Source organism: Choloepus didactylus, chromosome 5 (genome assembly GCF_015220235.1).
Source record: "Choloepus didactylus isolate mChoDid1 chromosome 5, mChoDid1.pri, whole genome shotgun sequence".
Lineage (NCBI taxonomy): Eukaryota > Metazoa > Chordata > Mammalia > Pilosa > Megalonychidae > Choloepus > Choloepus didactylus.
Genome location: NC_051311.1, coordinates 37,515,417 through 37,533,846, shown reverse-complemented (window position 1 = coordinate 37,533,846; position 18,430 = coordinate 37,515,417). Strand labels below are relative to the sequence as shown.

At 41.6% G+C, this 18,430-nt stretch overlaps 1 protein-coding gene across 4 annotated transcripts in view; it reads right to left on the bottom strand.

Annotated features, from left to right (window-relative positions):
• The window catches only part of PRKAG2 (protein kinase AMP-activated non-catalytic subunit gamma 2), a 400,476-nt gene that overhangs the window by 36,974 nt on the left and 345,072 nt on the right, over positions 1 to 18,430 (bottom strand). For 3 of the 4 annotated variants that reach the window (XM_037835773.1, XM_037835775.1, XM_037835776.1), the window contains one exon: positions 18,275 to 18,384. In XM_037835773.1, coding sequence (XP_037691701.1) covers positions 18,275 to 18,384 — 110 coding nt within the window. The remainder of the gene's footprint in view (positions 1 to 18,274; positions 18,385 to 18,430) is intronic. The other variant, XM_037835774.1, reaches the window with a different exon arrangement.

Sequence of the window (18,430 nt, the reverse complement as noted above, 5' to 3'; positions counted from 1 at the left end):
GAGGAGTGAAAGAGTCTGGGAAGGTAAGGCAATATTAGGAAGTGTTCTTGAGTTGGAAGGGACAGAATAATGCTTGTTTTCACTGGAGTCTTCTGAGGACTGTCCACCCTGAGGGTAATGGGTAGAAGCCTTTATCCACTGGCTTCTGTTCTCCATTGGGTAAGGAAGCCGGGGGTGTAGTGCAGGCCTAAGGTGAGGTGCTGTCTCACTCACCTGCTTAAAGCAAGGAGTGGCTACTGTAAGAAGTGGCACACAAGGATTTAAAAATGGCCCACAACACAGGTATACAATACAACTAGAAATCTTGCTCCAGGTTGGGAGACTTAAACATTCTTTTAAGGCCCCATTACCAGCCATAAATTCACTCACTGCACTGCCAAACTATAATTCCATATCTTATCTATTAAGAAATTATACAAGACCTTGTCAACCATCCAGCTGAAACCCAGATATGCCCGAGTACGGTATTACAACATATATGGAACAGCCAACAAAAGGCGATCAGGTTAATCACCCAGGACTTTTCTTTGTCAACTCATGATAGGTTCCTAGAGATTACTACTTCTTTTATTTATTATTAGTAATTCATTCAAATATCTAAATCTTACCTGAGCTTAACACCACATTCCCCACTCTCTGTTTGTTTTTCTTTCCTTTTACCTTTAATCTTCTGGCATCCAAACTATTCTCTGCAATTCCTCAAATATTACTAACAGTTTGGTAATCTCCTTTTTAAAGTTCACTTATACTAGAATTTGATTCATCTGGATCAGAAATCAAACTGTTCAGGGAGGCTAGGCACTCCCCTATAATCTCTATACCTATTTGGGCTTAAATCTCCTTTAACATTGTTTATTTTACTTTTCCCATTTTGAAGATCACTTTCCTTGATAATGAAAAAAGTACAAAATAAGTTGAAGAGTTTTACTTTCTCTTTCTCTGCACCAGCAGCATTAATTGAGCTGTAATAGGCCTAGCCTTTCTCTTTTCTTCTTGCTTTTAAAAGAACCAAGCACCCTTTCCCCTTTGTGCACCTTAATTTTAACCCCAAATCAAGATCATACTGGGCAGCCCTCCTATTTATGCCCTCCCTTTTCCTTATTTTTGATTATATGTTCTTCCTTCTATATTTTCTGTATATTCTCTGAAAAAAAAAACAGGGCTTGGCGGTTGATCTAGGAACCACACTTCAAGAATCACTGCCTTAGAGGTCTTTATTCACCCTTAGTTACCTAGTTAAACTTTATATCTAGTTAACATTTGTTTATATTTTCTGTTCAACATCTCCTGACTGGACCCTAACTGATAACAGAAATTGGTACTGAGAATGATTCTGGGAAACAGACTCCCAAGGAGAAGGTCTGGGGTTGGTTTGGTCATGTCCTTGGGCATAAACACAGGGCCAAGCTCTTTGCCAGTCACTGGGAATCAGATTCTAGTGATTCACGGCAAGCAGTGGCATCACGATGAAAGCTACTGCCAGCTGCGACTGACTATGGTGAAATGCCCCCTGATGCAAGTACCTTGGGGCTGAAGTGGCTGCTGTCCCTGACCGTCGTGATGGTAATGATAAGGACTGTGGTGCGGCATGGAGTCCTGTGGGTGCACTGGAGCACTTACAGTGCAAAAATGACAAGCTCAGGTCTCTGAACTCTTGGCTCAAGCACTGAGAACATGACAGCACTGATGGCAACCCTAAAAGAGTCTTTCATTTTTTGTAGCTTCAGGGCTGATAGTTCTAAAATGAAACACCAAATTTAATTCCGCAGGGTGCAGATCTACAATATTAGTTGAATTTGCAGCCTCACTAACTCTGATAGGAAAGTTGGGCAATGATTTGAAAGGAATGGGACCTGAATAGAGATCCTTGGTTGGACTCACACAAAGCTGAGATTCCTGAATTCCTCAGTTACTCTGAGCCTCCTTAGGCAGTGGAAATGGCTGGCTCTCTGGTGTCCAAGAACAGCCTTCCTTTGTCTGAAAGCCCCCAAATAAGTTTACCTGGGGCAGATGCCTTGCACAAGGATAATCATTCTCCTTAAGACAACCATAACCACCCTTTGTGGCCATTAGACTTTTAACTAGGGACAGATTTCAGCAAGCCCCAGAGGGGCAAATTTTGACCAAGCAGGAAACAGCTTATATACCAAAAGAATGGTAAGATTTTGCTATTTTATATCTGCATAAAGCAGGGTAGTATTTGGGGGAATATGTTCCAATATTGTTAGGCACTGTTACGGTTTACTAATGCTGCCATTATGCAAAACACTAGAAATGGATTGGCTTTTATAAAGGGGGTTTATTTAGCTACAGATTTACAGTTCTAAGGCCATAAAGTGTCCAAACTAAGGTATCAACAAGAGGATACCTTCACTGAAGAATGGCTGATGGCATCTGGAACACCTCTGTCAGCTGGGAAGGCATGTAGTTGGCGTCTGCTGGTCCTTTGCTGATGGGTTGTGTTTCAAAGTGGCTTTCTCCAAAATGTCTCTGGGCTTTTGTCTTAGCTCCTCTCTCTCAGCTCCGGTGAATCCTTGCTTCTTTCTCTCAGGGAGTTTCTCTCTAAGTGTCTGGGGGTCTTCTCTTAGCTTCTCCTGGGCAAACTCTTTTAGCTCAGCATCTCCAAATGTCCTCTGTCTGCAACTCCAAGCATCTCTCAGCATCAGCCTCTGTGTTGGCTCTTGGCTCTCTTAAATACTCCAATGAATTAATTAAGCCATACCATGAATGGGTGGGGTCCACAACTCCATGGAAATAACTTAATCAAAGGTCTCACCCACAGTTGAGTAGGTCACATCTCCATGGAAACACTCAATCAAATGTTTTCCACCCAACAAGACTGGGTTAAAAGGTCATGGCTCTTCTGTGGTCTTTAACAGTTCCAAACTGGCACAGGTACCAAGGAGGAAGAAATTTAACAGTGAATTTGGCGGATTTTATTGATATAAGTGCACTTACCAGAAATTATGGATTTAGTGGATTAGTGCATGTAGCTGGCATTCTCTAACATTTAATCTTGGTTTGACTGACTAAAATGCAGACCATTGATGAGTTCATGTTTAATGAGACTGAGATGCCAGAACTTCTGTGGCACAGTAAAGGAGGGAGATCCCATAGGCTTGGGGAGATAAATGTTGGAGCAGATTTATCATATCCAACCTGCATACCCAACCCCCAACTATATTCCCTGAGAGGGCCCAGAGGACAATCCCTTCACGAAGTCATTGAGAAATATATTAGTGACAGGCACATCTTCAACCTTGTAAAGCTCAGTGTTGGCCAGGTACAACAGCAGGAGATAATGCCACTGAGTTGGACTCATTAATTTCAAAGGGAATGCTGGGATCCTGCAGGGGAAGGTGATAAGTGGTGGTGCAACTGCCAAAGACAGGGTAGGCACATTGTCAAGGATAACTGGGAAGTCCTGGTAATCAGAATGTTTTAACCCACAGGGATCTTTGGTAGTAGCTAATTGATTACAGTATCTCTAGGAATAAAATAGATACACAGCTTTCTAAAATGTTAATTAATCTACATAACAAGAAAAACCTGTATCTAGTCACCAAAATCCCGACCTGAGTCATCCCAATGGAGAGTCATGCCCTTTCACCCAATTTCCAGTCCTAAGCCAGTTCACAGACCCAAAGCTCCTGAATGAAGGGGAAGCTACATCCTTTGAGAAGCAGCCTGCAGCACTGCTGCAAGTACATACCATTAATTTTCTTCCAAGATTTTCCCAAAGGGACTTGCAGTCATTGGTTAGAGTGATTAGGTACTGGGGGAAAGGAAATACAGAACTTCCAGGGATTACTAGACATTGGCTCTGAATTGAAACTAACTCCTAGAAAACCAAAACACCACTGGGATGTACCAGTCAAAATGGAGGCTTATGGTCATCAGGTGATACATGGAGTCTTAGCTCAAGTTTGCATTACAAGTGGCTTAGTAGGTCCACAGACTGACCCTGTGGTTATTTCCCCAGATCTTGAATGTGTAATTGGAGAATATAAACCTGACAACTGGCAGAACCCCTACACTGGTTCTCTGACTCATGGACCAAGAGGCATTATGGTAGGAAGGGCTAAATAAGAGGTCTCTGGAGCCTCCTCTTCCTAGCAGGTTAGCAAACCAGATTCAGCATAGCATCTTTAAGAGAAGTGCAGAGATCAGTGCTCCATCAAAACACTGGGAAGATGTAGGGGTGGTATACCTCTTAAATCCCCATTAAGTTGCCTGTCTGGCCTGTGAATGCATCTTGGAGAATGACTGTAGATCATTGTAAACTTAATCATGTGGTGACCCTAAATGCAGCAATTGTTCCAGATGCAGCATCTTTACCAGAGCAAATCTAACAGCTCCGGGAACCTGTTATGCAGCTATTGACCTGACAAACAAATTTTTCTCCTTACCACTGTACAAGGATCTCTAGAAAGTTTGCTTTTACAGGGCAACGGTGTGCTTTTAGCAATTTGCCCCAAGGCTATATCACCTCTCTTGCTCTCTGTCTTAACATGGTCTGCAGAGATGTTCATCATCTTGACATTCCACACATCACACTGGTCCACTATACTGATGATATTATGCTGACTGGATCCGATAAGCAGGAAGTGGCAAATACTTTAGATGACTCGGTAAGACATATGCAAACCAGAGGATGGGGAATAAATCCACAAAAATTCATGGTCTGACGCTTGGTGAAGTCTTAGAGGAAGGAGGCAGTGGTCTGAAGTAACAGAGATGTCCCCTCCAAGGTGAAATTAGTTTTTGCACCACACACAACCTACCACTAACACAACACTTGTTGTGTCAGGCCTTTTAAGAGGCAACATGTACCACTTTTGAATGTGCTAATATGACACATTTACTGATAATCTTTAAAAGCTGACCATTTTCAGAGGGGACCTGAGCAAGATAAGGCTCTGCTGCAAGTTTAGGATCCTTTTCCACATGGGCCTTATGATCCAGCAAATTTAATAATACCTGAAGCACAAGGATATAGTAGGAAGCTTCTGTCAAGCACCAACAGGAGAGTCACAGAGAAATATCTAGGGTTGGGGAGAAAAAAGTCCATGCCTTTTTCTGCTGATAATTATTCTCCTTTTGAGAAACAGCCTCTGTTTTACCATAGGCCTTGGTGGAGACTGAACAACTAACCATGGGATACCAAGTGACCATGTGACTTAACTTCCCCTAAGGAATTGAGTTTTATCTGACCCACGAAGCCAAAATGTTGGGTGTGTACAGCAGCAATCTATCATTAAGTGGTAATGGTATATAAGAGACAGAGCTTGAACAGGTCTGGAAAGCGTAAGTTGCATTAGCAATTGATTCAAATTCCTTTGACACTGACACTTGCAACACTGCCTCCTTTCCCTCAATCCACACTGACAACCTCATGGGGGAGATCCTTATGAGCAGGTGATTGAAGAGGAAAAAATGTGGGCTTGGTCTACAGGTAATTCTGTATGCCCCCAATGAGATAGCTGAAACATTCAATCCTGACTTCCACGGAAATGGCAGTTCTAAACAGAGTGGCTGAAAAGGGCATAGTGAAATGACCCCCCCGCCCCACCCCCCAGTGGGCAGAACTTCCAGTTGCGTATTTCGATTCCACATTATGAAGACCAAGAGATGCTATAAGTACCAATATACACTGATTCTTAGGTGGCTGCTAATGGAAGATTGGTGACAAGAAAATCTGGACAAAGAGGTATGTGGATGCACCGCTCTCAAAATATAAGAAAACTGAGTTCTACATGAAGCTCACCAAAGGAGAGCTTGCAATAACAAGATGGACAAATGACATAGTCTATGGATATCAATCAGCTGTTTTTCCCAGCCACCCTAGTACTTGCTCAAAAGACCCTGTCTTAGTTTCCTGGCTGCTAAGACAAATACCAAACAATGACTTAACAGCATGAATTTATTGGCTCACAGTTTTGAGGCTAGAAGTCCAAAACTGAGACATTAGTAATGCAATGCTTTCTCCCCAAAGACCAGGGGATTGCGAGGCTGGCTGCTGGTGATTCTTGGGTCCTTGGCTTTTCTGTCATATGGCAATGCACAGGGCAGCATTTTCTCCTTTCTCTTCCAGGTTCCACTGACTTTCAGCTTTTTGCTCCTTCACATGCCCCACCCCCCCATAAAACCTTCAGTAACAGGATTAAGACCCACCCTCATTCAGCTGGGCCACAGCTTAACTAAAAATAACATCTTGAACAGGTCCTATTGGTTCACAACCACAAGAATGGATAAAAAACATGTTTTTTTCTGAGGTACATAATTCAACCTACCACTGTCTGCCCTCTGGACCACCAAAAAGGCATGTTTTTTTTTTCCCATGCGCAAAATACATTCATTCTATCACAACATCCCAAAGCCTCAAATCATTTCAGTAAAACCTCTAAGTACGAAGTCTCATCAAAATTAGTTATGGGTAAGATCTGTCCTGGGGCAAAATTCCTCTCTGATGGAGCTGTGAAACCTAGAAAACAAGTTATTTGCTTCTAATATACAATGGAGGAACTGGCAAGGATAAACATTCCCATTCCAGAAAGGAGAAATTGGAAGGGAAACGGGTCAAAAGTCCCAACCAAGTCCAAAACTACATTAGATTTCAAGGTCTGAGAGTCATCTGTGGATTGATGCTTTGTCCTTGGGGCCTCCTAGAGCAGCAGCCCCACCCCTTCCCAGCACTTATACAGCAGACACACCCTCTCTGAGCTTTGGGATGGTAGCCAGGCTCTCTGCAAAGGCAGGGCACTGACCTCACACTCTTGGAGCACTGGGATGGGGCCAGGCTCTCCACGAATGCCAAATATAGCCCCACCATCTCCAAGCACTGGGGTGGTGGCAAAGCTCTCTGTGAAAGCTGGGGAAGAGGACCCACCATCTCTTAGCAAAGGTTCTAGTGGATGCATTCTTGCTGAACATCAGCGCACAAGGCCTGCTTGCCTCCAAGCGCAGGGGAGGATCTGCCCTTTCCACACACATGGGTAGGTCTGCTCTCTCAGTCCAAGGAAATCTCTTAGGTCCAGACTCTGCTTCCACAGCACTTGAAGTCAGTTTCCTTCAATTCATCTCTCCTCTGTCCCTTTCAGACCAGACTAACAGTGGTTCTGCTCATAAACTTTTGCAAAAACCTTGGCGGCTTTGCATTGGTTCAAAGGGATTCAAACCACTACGAAAAAAGGACGTTTCACAGATCTTTCATGGATAACTGCATTTCCAATTGCTGACTTCCACTGAAATGGCTGACAGGATCCATGGTCAGTCACATCCTCTTTAGCAAAGGGTTGTTACATTAAATCTGACTCACATGGAGCCCTGTCCTCAGGGGACTCACTTTCCTTGCTCAGGGAGGGCCCTGAATGAGCTGCTTTGGGATAGGCTGAGAATTTTCAAAACCAATTCCTGGTTCCTTTGTATTTAAGAGTTTATTTTTCAGCTTATCCCTCTCTTCTTGCATTTTACTATAAGCTGCAAGGAGAAACCAGGGTACACCTTCCATACTTAGCTTGGAAATCTCCTCAGCTACAAATCCAAGTTCATTGCCTACAAGTTCCACTTTCAATCTGACATCAATTTTGCAAAGTTCTCTGCCACTTTATAACAAGAATCATCTTTCCTCCAGTTTCCAGTAAAACATTCATCATTTCTAAGGCCTCTACGTCTCTTCAAAGCACCTCATAATTCTTTCAGCCTTTACCTGTTACCCAATTCCAAAGCCATTTCCACATTTCCAGGTATTTGTAATAGCAACACCCACTTTCCAGTATCAAAATCTCATTTCCTAGCTGCGATCACAAATCTTGTGAAGGTTGGCTTAAACAATATAGGAATTCATTGGCCCAAGGTTTTGATGCTAAGGAAAGTCCAAAATCTAAATGCAAGCAAGGAAAGACTTTCTTCCCAAAGATGGTGGCATTCTGGAGCTGGCTGCTGGTGATCCTTGGGTCCTTAGCTTTTCCATCATATGGCAATGCACATAGCATGTCCTTTCCTTTCTCTTCCAGGTTTCACTGATTTCCAGCTTCTTGCTCCTCCACATGGCTTTTTCTTCCTAATGCCTCCCTTAATAGGATTAAAGACCCAAATTCATTCATTTGGGCTGCATCTTAATAAAAAATAACATCTTCAACAGGTTCTATTTACAATGGGTTCACAGCCACAGGAATGGATAAAATTACATATATATTTTTTTTCCTGGGGTACATAATTCAACCTACCACAGGCCCCATGAACAAAATAGCCATCGTGGTAGGCTATGCTTGGACTTAACAACATGCACTTCCCACTCACCAAGACAGCCAAGTACTTAACCTGCCAACTGCAAAGGCCAACACGGCACATTCCCCAGTTGGACCAGCCAGTCACCTGACAGCATATTGATTACTTTGGACCCTTTTCATCATGGAGGGGGTGGGGGCAGAAATTTGTACTCACTGGAACAATTACGTACTCTGGATATGGATTTGCCTTTTCTCCCCAGAACAGTCTAGCCGGCACCACTTCCTGTGGACCTACAGACACTCCTTACTCACCATGGTATATTCTGCATAGCACTGTTTCTCATAATCCTCTGCTTGTGGAATTCACTTGTGGAATATATCCCATTACTGATAAAGAGCTGGCCTACTGAAGACTCAGTTACAGTGCCGGTTGGGACACAACACCTTGAAAGAATAGCCTTCAACCTTATAGGATACGATATATAGTTAGAATCAGACACCAATATATGGTGCTCTCTTTCCCACTGCCATTACACATGAGTACAGGATTCAAGGAGTGGAAATGGTAATGGCCCCATTTTCCATAAAAAATTTTTTTGCTTCGTATTCCTGAACCCCTCCACCTGACCATTTTATTATAAAAAAATTAAAAAATACAGAAAAGTTGATAGAATTTTACAATAAATATCCACATAGCCACAAAACAGGTTCTACAATTAACATTTTACTGTACTTGCTTTATTACAGATCTATCAATCTATCATCCCTCCAGTCCCTGCATCTTTGAACTCTGCTGGTTTGGAGGTCTTGGTTCCTAAGAGATGAATACTTCCACCAGGGTAAATGTCAATGGCTCCACTGAATTGGAAGATAAGACTGCTACCTGGCCATTTTGGGTTCCTCATGCCACTAAACCAACAGGGGAAAGCGGGTTACTGCTACACAAAAGGGTAGGGAGAATTACATCTGAAGCCAGGGGATTCTCTGGAGTACCTTAGTACAACCACGCCCAATAGTAAAATTTAATGGAAAACTACAGCAACCAAAATTTAAAAGAGAGAGCTAGAAATCACTGACGATTTGGACTCATCAGGTAAAGAATAAACCAACCAACCTACCAGCTGAGGTCTTGGCTGAGGGCAAAGGAAAATGGAAGAAATAATGGGAGAAGGAAGTTAAGAGTAACAACCGTGGCCTTGTGAGCAGTACAGAAATATGGCCATAGTGCCTATAAACACAATTCTTCCTTGTTATATGTGAATATGTAGACATATATACATACTATATATGCATACATTAACAGTTTTCTTCTTTCTTCCTCCTTTCCTTATTATTTCATAAAAATTTTGTATTTACAATCTTTCTTTAAGTAACTTTACAATTCATTCTTTAAGTCACCAAACATTCAGATGAGACTGGGACTGATTTCGAGGAGCAATTAACACAGCCCAGGGATAGATATAACTACTGGGACTTTGTCTCTCCTCGTTTGGGGGAAAAGGTGAAAATGTCCTTGTTTGTACAAGAGTTACAAAGAAAAATAATCTTACTTTGCTAATATGGGTAGAAAGGTGTGTAGAACTGGAGTTGCCAAAAGGGAGGGGCTGTGCCACTTATTAAGGTAGTGCCTCTCAGCAACAAACCCACTCATTTACATATTCTGCTCTGTGATGCTGGAAATGGGACTCTGCAAACCATGTTTCTGCTTTGAAAGCTGGCTCTATGTTAGGCTCTGACAATGGCAGGGGCTAGAAGGGACTGAAGACAAAACTTGCTTCTTCCTGTTGCCTCCTGTGGCTGTCTGCCTACTTACAATTCATGTGAGCATTGTCCCTGGCAGAGCAGTTCTTTCCTATAGCAACAGCAGAATACATCTGCAGTTTCTCCAACACTCGCAGGACCAGCTTCCTTGTGCCTTCCCTCAGAACACTAGCACCAAATGCTGGGAGACCTTCTTGAGAGGTCTGGGTCTCAGGTTCACAGGTCATTAACATTTACTGAGCACTCCTATACAACTATTGGCACAAATTAGGAGCTGAAGGCTTTCAAAGAAAAGTAGTACATGTTTGGATCAAGATGCTGGAGAAACTTCAGGGCTCCATCCCCTACAAATAATAGTTGAACCAGTAGCAAGAACTACCAAAACATTTTTCTTAAAGCTCCAGAAAATGGTTAAATGACTTCAGTAACAGGGAGAGTGCCAAATAGAGAAAAAAGCTACTTAAAATTGGTAGGGACAGGGACAATGAGTCCGGTGGTCCTGTGGACCTGTCTCTTGCTTTAACAGTGGATGGAAGAGACCCAGGAACTATTCCTTCCAACCTCCCTTCAGCCTTGGACCACCCTCCAACTTCCTCTCCAGTTGCAGCCTCCAGGACCCTCTTGGCTATCCCCCTCCTTCTGGGGACAGCTAGCACCATTTTTTGTGGTTAGCTCCTCACTGTCAACCAACCATGAGCTCTCAGATCTGCCAGAATTATTCCACTGACATGGAGGCCTTCACCAACCACCTGGTCAACATGCACCTGCATGTTTCCCACCTCTCTCTGGGCTTCTATTTCGACCATGGTGATGTGGCCTTGAAGGGCATGGACCACTTCTGCAAGTTGGTGAAGGAGAAACCCAAGGGTGTCAAACATCCCTTGAAGATACAAAACCAGCACAGTGGGGGACTCGGGCAAGATGGCGGCATAGAGAGGAGTGGAAGCTAAGTAGTCCCCCTGGAACAACTACAAAAAACCAGAAACAACTAGTAAATAATCCAGAATAACTGCGGGGGGACAAACAAGACCATCCATTCATCATACACCAACCTGAATTGGGAGGAATGCCCGAGAACACAGCATAAAATCTGTAAGTAAAACCTGCGGAACCAGGTCGGGAGACCCCCTCCCCCATAGCCCGAGCTGCGGAGCCGTGTGGTGCCACAGAGAAGCTCTCTCCCAGCAAGCGAATACAGCTCAGCTGAGCTCCAACTGGGGTTTTAAGTAGCGAGTGTGAACTGCTCACTACAGGTACGCAGCCCCAAAAAACAGACAGAGGCTTTGGGTGACGACTGACCTGGGAGAGCCGGAGGGTCGCCTTGACTGGGTCTGAAGGGGACTATCTGTTTCTTTTTCGGCTCAGTGGAGAAAGCCCCAGTCATTTTAAGTTTCCAGGGCTGTGACTCAGGGAAGGGCAGAGACAGCATAAGCAGAGAGCAAGACCATTGAAATGCTAATGACCTCCACCTGGGGGGTCTGTCTTCTGTAGGAGGAAAGGGGTGGGGCCCTTTCCATTCAGAACCAGACCCCAGAGCCTGGGGGAACACGGCCATACCTCCTCACACCAGTCAAGAATTATAGGCTAACAGGCGTCACCTGCTGGGCAGAAAAGCACAGTGACCCGAGGCATCAAAGGGTGGAGCAATTTTCTAAGACACACCGGCAGGGAAACCAGATACTGAATATTTCTTCCCTCTGGGACCTGAGCCTGTTCTGGTCTGGGAAAACCTGATTTGGATAACCAAGGAAACCATGCCTAGACAACAGAAAATTACAACCTACACTAAGAAAAACAAAGTTATGGCCCAGTCAAAGGAACAAACATACACTTCAACTGAGGTACAGGAATTTAAACAACTGATGCTAAATCAATTCAAAAAATTTAGAGAAGATATCGCAAAAGAGATAGAGGCTGTAAAGGAAGCACTGGACATGTATACGGCAGAAATCAAAAGTTCAAAAAACCTACTAGTAGAATCTACGGAAATGAAAGGCACAACGCAAGAGATGAAAGACACAATGGAAACATACAACAGCAGATCTCAAGAGGCAGAAGAAAACACCCAGGAACTGGAGAACGAAACACCTGAAAGCCTACATGCAAAGGAGCAGATGGAGAAAAGAATGAAAAAATATGAGCAACGTCTCCGGGAACTCAAGGATGAAACAAAGTACAATAATGTACGTATCATTGGTGTCCCAGAAGGAGAAGAGAAGGGAAAGGGGGCAGAAGCAATAATAGAGGAAATAATCAATGAAAATTTCCCATCTCTTATGAAAGACATAAAATTGCAGATCCAAGAAGCGCAGCGTACTCCAAACAGAAGAGATATGAATAGGCCTACGCCAAGACACTCAATAATCAGATTATCAAATGTCAAAGACAAAGAGAGAATCCTGAAAGCAGCAAGAGAAAAGCAATCCATTACATACAAAGGAAGCTTAATAAGACTATGTGTGGATCTCTCAGCAGAAACCATGGAGGCAAGAAGGAAGTGGTGTGATATATTTAAGATACTGAAAGAGAAAAACCACCAACCAAGAATCCTGTATCCAGCAAAGCTGTCCTTCAAATATGAGGGAGAGCTCAAAATATTTTCTGACAAACAGACAATGAGAGACTTTGTGAACAAGACACCTGCCCTACAGGAAATACTAAAGGGAGCACTACAGGGTGATAGAAGACAGGAGTGCGTGGTTTGGAACACAATTTTGGGAGATGGTAGCAATGTAAGTACACTGAACAAAGGTAACTATGAATACGGTTGGGAGAGAAAGATGGGGAGCATGTGAGACACCACAAGAAAGGAGGAAAGATAACAACTGGGACTGTGTAACTTGGTGAAATCTAGAGTATTCAATAATTGTGATAAAATGTACAAATATGTTCTTTTAGGAGGGAGAACAAGCAAATGTCAACCTTGCAAGGTGTTAAAAATGGGGAGGCATTGGGGGAGGGATGCAATCAGCATAAACTAGAGACTGTAACTAATAGAATCATTGCATTATGCTTCCTTTAATGTAACAAAGGTGATATACCAAGGTGAACGCAGATAAGAGGGGGGGATAGGGGAGGCATGTTAGACACTTGACATTGGTGGTATTGTCTGATTCTTTATTCTACTTTGATTTAAGGTTATTTTTCCTTTTGCTGCTTCCTAGCTGTCATTTTTTTTTGTTTCCTCTTCCTTTTGCCTCTCTACCTTCTTTGACTCTCCCTCCTGACTTGTGGAAGAAATGTAGATGCTCTTGCTTAATATGAGCCGAATGTTCAATTAGGATGAACTTAAATGTTTGGAAATGAACAGGGGTGTTGGTAGCAAGATGTGAGAATAACTAACAGCGCCGAATGGTGTGTGAATGAGGTAGAAAGGGGAAGCTCAGAGTCATATATGTCACCAGAAGGAAAATTGGAGGTCAAAAGATGGAAATGTATAAAACTGAATCCTATGGTGGGCAATGTCCATGATCAACTGTACAAACACTAAAAATCACTTCGTGAACCAGAACAAATGTATGACAATACAATTAGAAGTTAATAATAGAGGGGCATATAGGGAAGAACTATATACCTATTACAAACTATATACTACAGTTAGTAGTATTTCAACATTTTTTCATAAACAGTAACAAACGTACTATATCAATACTAGGAGTCAACAATTGAGGGGGGTTGGTTAGGGATAGGGGAGGTTTAGAGTTTCCTTTTCTTTTTTTCTTTTTTCATCTTTCACTTTATTTCTTGTCTGGAGTAATGAAAAGTTTCTAAAAATTGAACAAAAATTAAGTGTGGTGATGGATGCACAGCTGTATGAGGGTACCCAGGGGCAAGTGATTGTACACTTTGGATCTTTGGATAATTGTATGGTATCTGAACAATCTCAATAAAAATGAAAAACAAAACAAAACAAAACAAAACAAAAAACCAGCACAGTGGCCATGCCCTCTTCTAGGACATGCAGAAGTCGTCCCAAGATCAATGGGGTAAAATCCTGGATGCCCCGAAAACCCCATGGCCTGGGAGAAGAACCTGAACCAGACCCTTTTGGATCTGCATGCCTTGGGTTCTGTCAACATGGACTCTCACGTCTGTGGCTTCCTGGAGAATCATTCCCTAGACAAGGAGGTGAAACTCATCAACAAGAGGGATGACCATCTGACCAACCTTCATTGGCTCATCCCCAACACCACCAAGAGTCTTTGAAGCTTAGAGGCATTTGAGGGCCCCTCTGCAATTCCCTGGCATCCAGGCTTCTGCCTGAGCCCCTCCCTTCAGCCAGGAGACTTTTAACCAACCACCTTGCAGCTCTCTAAGAAGCCAAGAACCAAGTGTAAACAATAAAGCTTTTTTGCAAGAAAAAAAAAAAGTGGTATAATCTCATGGGGCCCTGGCCAGTCCCTACCCAATTCCTCACTGGCTTGGCATCAAGCCAGACTGCATTCCCAGTAAGGATCCCTGGTTCTGGTTCTGGAGTGAACAGAGTAAGTCTTGTGCACATACTGGGAGCATGTACGACTGGCCCAATCTGTCTGGTGGTAGCAAAGTTTAAAGTCCCAGAATTTGTCCTGCATGTAGAGGCAGCTCACTGAATTCTCCTACACAATGCTGTGAGAGAGCAGCAAATAACTGCCTGGGGCAAAGGACTGCTGGCTGTAGGACATTCAGTGAAGTGCCTAGACTGTGAAGAAATTGTTTCCAAGGGAAGAGAGGACATTCATATCCATGTAAGGCCACAAGTGCATGCCAAAGACAAGATGCATGTGCAGAAAGGCTCAGGGAGGCTGCTACCCTTTGGCCTGGAGCTATTCTCTAAATCCACTGTATGGTTATGAAAGCACTCACACAAGTCAGTCTGCAAAGACTGGGAATGGTGTGTTCTTATTTATTTTCTAAAAAAAATTTTTTTTTTGGTTAGCTCCTGGCATTCAAGGAAAGCTGTCATAATACTAGCTGGATACAAGCTTAAAGAACAGGCACAGCCGAGTCTAAATTCCAGTGATAACACATTAAAATATAAAAATGTCCAGGTTTCAACAAAAGATTGCAAAACACAAAGAATGAAGGAGTCATGGCCCAGGCAAAGGAGAAAATTCAAGCATTAGAAACCATCAGTGAGGAAGACCATACCTGGAATATACCAGACAAAGATTTTTTTTTTAAAAAAAAGGTCCCAAATATGCTTAAAGAACTATAGAGAAACACGAACAAAGAACTAAAGGAAATCAGGAAAAACAGATTAACACAAAAACAGTATCAATAAAGAGATGGAAATTACAAAAAGGAGCCAAATTCAGCTGCAGACCGTAGTAACAGAATTAAAATTCCCTAGAGGGGTTCAACAGCAGATTGGGGCTGGCAGAAGAAAGAATCAGTGAACTTGAAGATAAGATGATGGGAATCATCCAGTCTGAGGAGCAGAAAGAAGAATGAATGAAGAAAAGGATCCTATGGGACATCATCAAGTGTACTAATACAAGCATTGTGGGGAACTCCAGAAGGAGAAGAGAAAATAAAAGAAATAAGGGCTCAAATTTCCCAAAGTTAGCAAAAGATATGAACATACCCACCCAAGAGCTCAATGAACTCTAGACCCAAATAGACCTAAACTGTGAGATATGAAAAACTGTTGAATGCCAAAGATAGAGAATTCTGAAACCCGCAAAAGAGAAGCAATGTATCACATATAAGAGAGTTGCAATAAGATTAAGTGTCAATCTTGTAAGAAACCAAGAAGGCAGTTGAAAGACATGTTTTAAGTGCTGAAAGCAAAAAACTGCCAGCCAAGATTCTTTATCTGACAAAAGAGTCTTTCAAAAATGAGGAAAATAATAAGATGTTTCAGATAAACAAAAGCTAAGGGAGTTTGTCACTACTAAACTGGCCCAACCAGAGATGCTCAAAAGATTTCTATAGGTTGAAAGGAAAGGACACAAGACAATAGACTGAAGCCACATGAAGAAATAAGGGTCTCTAGTAAGGGTAACAACACAGGTAAACATAAATGCCAGTACTATTGTATTTTGGGTTTGTAACTCCACATTGTACTTCTTTTAGGATCTAGTGGTTTTGGACTCATAATGCATAAACATGCAATCTGTGACAAGAACTACATAAAGGTGGGGGATGGAGGGGTATAAGAGCATAGTTTCTATACATCATTGAAGTTAAGCTGGTATCTAAGCAAATGAGAGTGTTACAGATCTAGGATATTAAATTCAAGCCTTCATGTGTAATCACAAACAAATTATCAGAGAATATGCAAACTCACAGAGACAGAAGTTAGAGTATAGGTTACCAGGGATAGGGGAGAGGGGTTGGAGGAATGGGAATTAATGTGTTAATGGTGTAGGGTTTCTCTCTGGGGCAATGAGAGAGTTTTAGTAATGGAAGGAGGTAAAGGTACTACAACATTGCAAATATGAGTAATCCCACTGAATGGTACGCATGGGAGTAGTTGAGATGGGAAAGTTTATGTTGTACATGTGTTCCCACAATTTAAAAAAAAAAAAAAGAGCAACTGAAGAGTCAGTGAGAATTAAATGCAATGGGTGATCCTGCATGGACTCTATTATGGAAGGAAAAAGGCTCAAAACGACATTAATGGGACGTAAAAAGAAACTGCAATACAGACTGTAAGCTTTACATTAATGCTAAATTTCTTGAACTTAATAATTGCACTTAAGGTCATTACATAAGTGAATATCCTTGTTCTTAGGAAATGAACATGAAACTATTGAGTTGAAGGGGCTTGGGGTATCCAACCTATACTCAAGTGTTCAGAAAATGGATTGATGGACAAACAACTAGATGGATAGATAGATGGACTGATAGACTGATGGACAGATAGAATGATAGGGCGAATGTGGCAAAATGTTAAAATTGGTGACTCTGGGAATCTGGGGGGATAGGGATAGGTTGGAGTTCTTGGTATGGATTTGATATTATTTTTGTAACTTATCTTGCAAAGCTTTTCAAAATAAAAAGTTAAAAAAAAAGCATGCCCGCTTTAAAAGTAGGTACCTGATCACAATGTAATAAATGCTTTAAGTAATTTGCCAGTATCTGTGGTAATAAAGCTGGGTTTCTGCTCAAAAAAAAAAAAGTAAAACTAATACTGATTTGTTGCAAAAAATTCAAACAAACCAGAACTCCTCAAAGCAAAGAGAAAGCATTCCATTAGTTCTTGCTTTCTGATGACCACAATCAATTATAAAGTCTTGGCCTTTCTCTGTGAATATTTTCTAGGTAAGGATGATCTGTATGCAAATAACACCATCTGAAAAATTAATTCCAGTAGAAAGAGGGATTTATTTAACTCAGGAATTTCATGGAATACAATGGTAGTAAGTTGAGTTGGCTTCTCAGAGACTGAAACTGGGAACTGAAATGGTCTGTATGAGATTTTTCTTCCTCATTCACTCTGGGGAGCACCGTCTTTCATTTCTACTCTTCTACGTGTATCTGTTCTATTTTTCGGCTTCTGTCTATAGACCTTCCTTTTTAATTATTTGCAAATGGTTATAATTGTTTTGACACTTCCTACTCTCAGAATAAATGGTCATAATATACATACTGTTCTACAACTTGGTTAATAAATATATTCTAGACATACACATTTTTTTCATTCTTTTAAATGGCAACATGGTATTCAATAAAATTCTCTCTCAAAAGATAATCCAATTTAGTAAATTTTCTTATTTCTAACATTAGCATTTCAAATAGATTTACCCTGTCTTCTAGTAAATAACCAAGAAAGAATATCAGGATATACAGATGAAGGCAGTCCAGTGCAATGGTTCTCACATGTATTAGACAGACCAGAGTTCAAAGTTCCAGATCCATCATTCCTTAGCGCTCTAGATGTACTCTAGGACTTGAGTGTCCTCATTTGTAGAATGAGGTCAGAAAGAACACATTCTTTACAGGGCTGTTGTGAAGATTTGAGAATTCAGACAAAACCTCATTATCATAGTATCTAATCAATGGTAGTGACTCATTAAATGTCTGCTAGTCAAACCAACTGTTCATCAATGGAGAAATAAAATGTTTTATGCACACAAACACAAGCACATACATACACATATATACATAAAATAAAATATTATGCAGAAATTAAAAGGAATGACGTTCTGGTACATGCTACCACATGGTTTAACCTTGAAGATAACATGTTGAATGAAAGTTTAAAAAAAAAATTGAAAAAAGTTTGATTTGAATTGCCTTCCAAAGTAGTCATGCAAACAATATACAAAAAATTCATGAAAACTGGGTACACTTACTTGTAATGTAGTGTCAAAGACCACAAGCTTTGAACTGGTTGGAACAATATCATAACACTTGTGTGATCTCATGAATCGCATATAAACGCCACTTTCAGAATCTTCTACTGCTAAAAGAAAAAAAAAAAGGCAAAATATCAGTGTGATGTTAAGTTC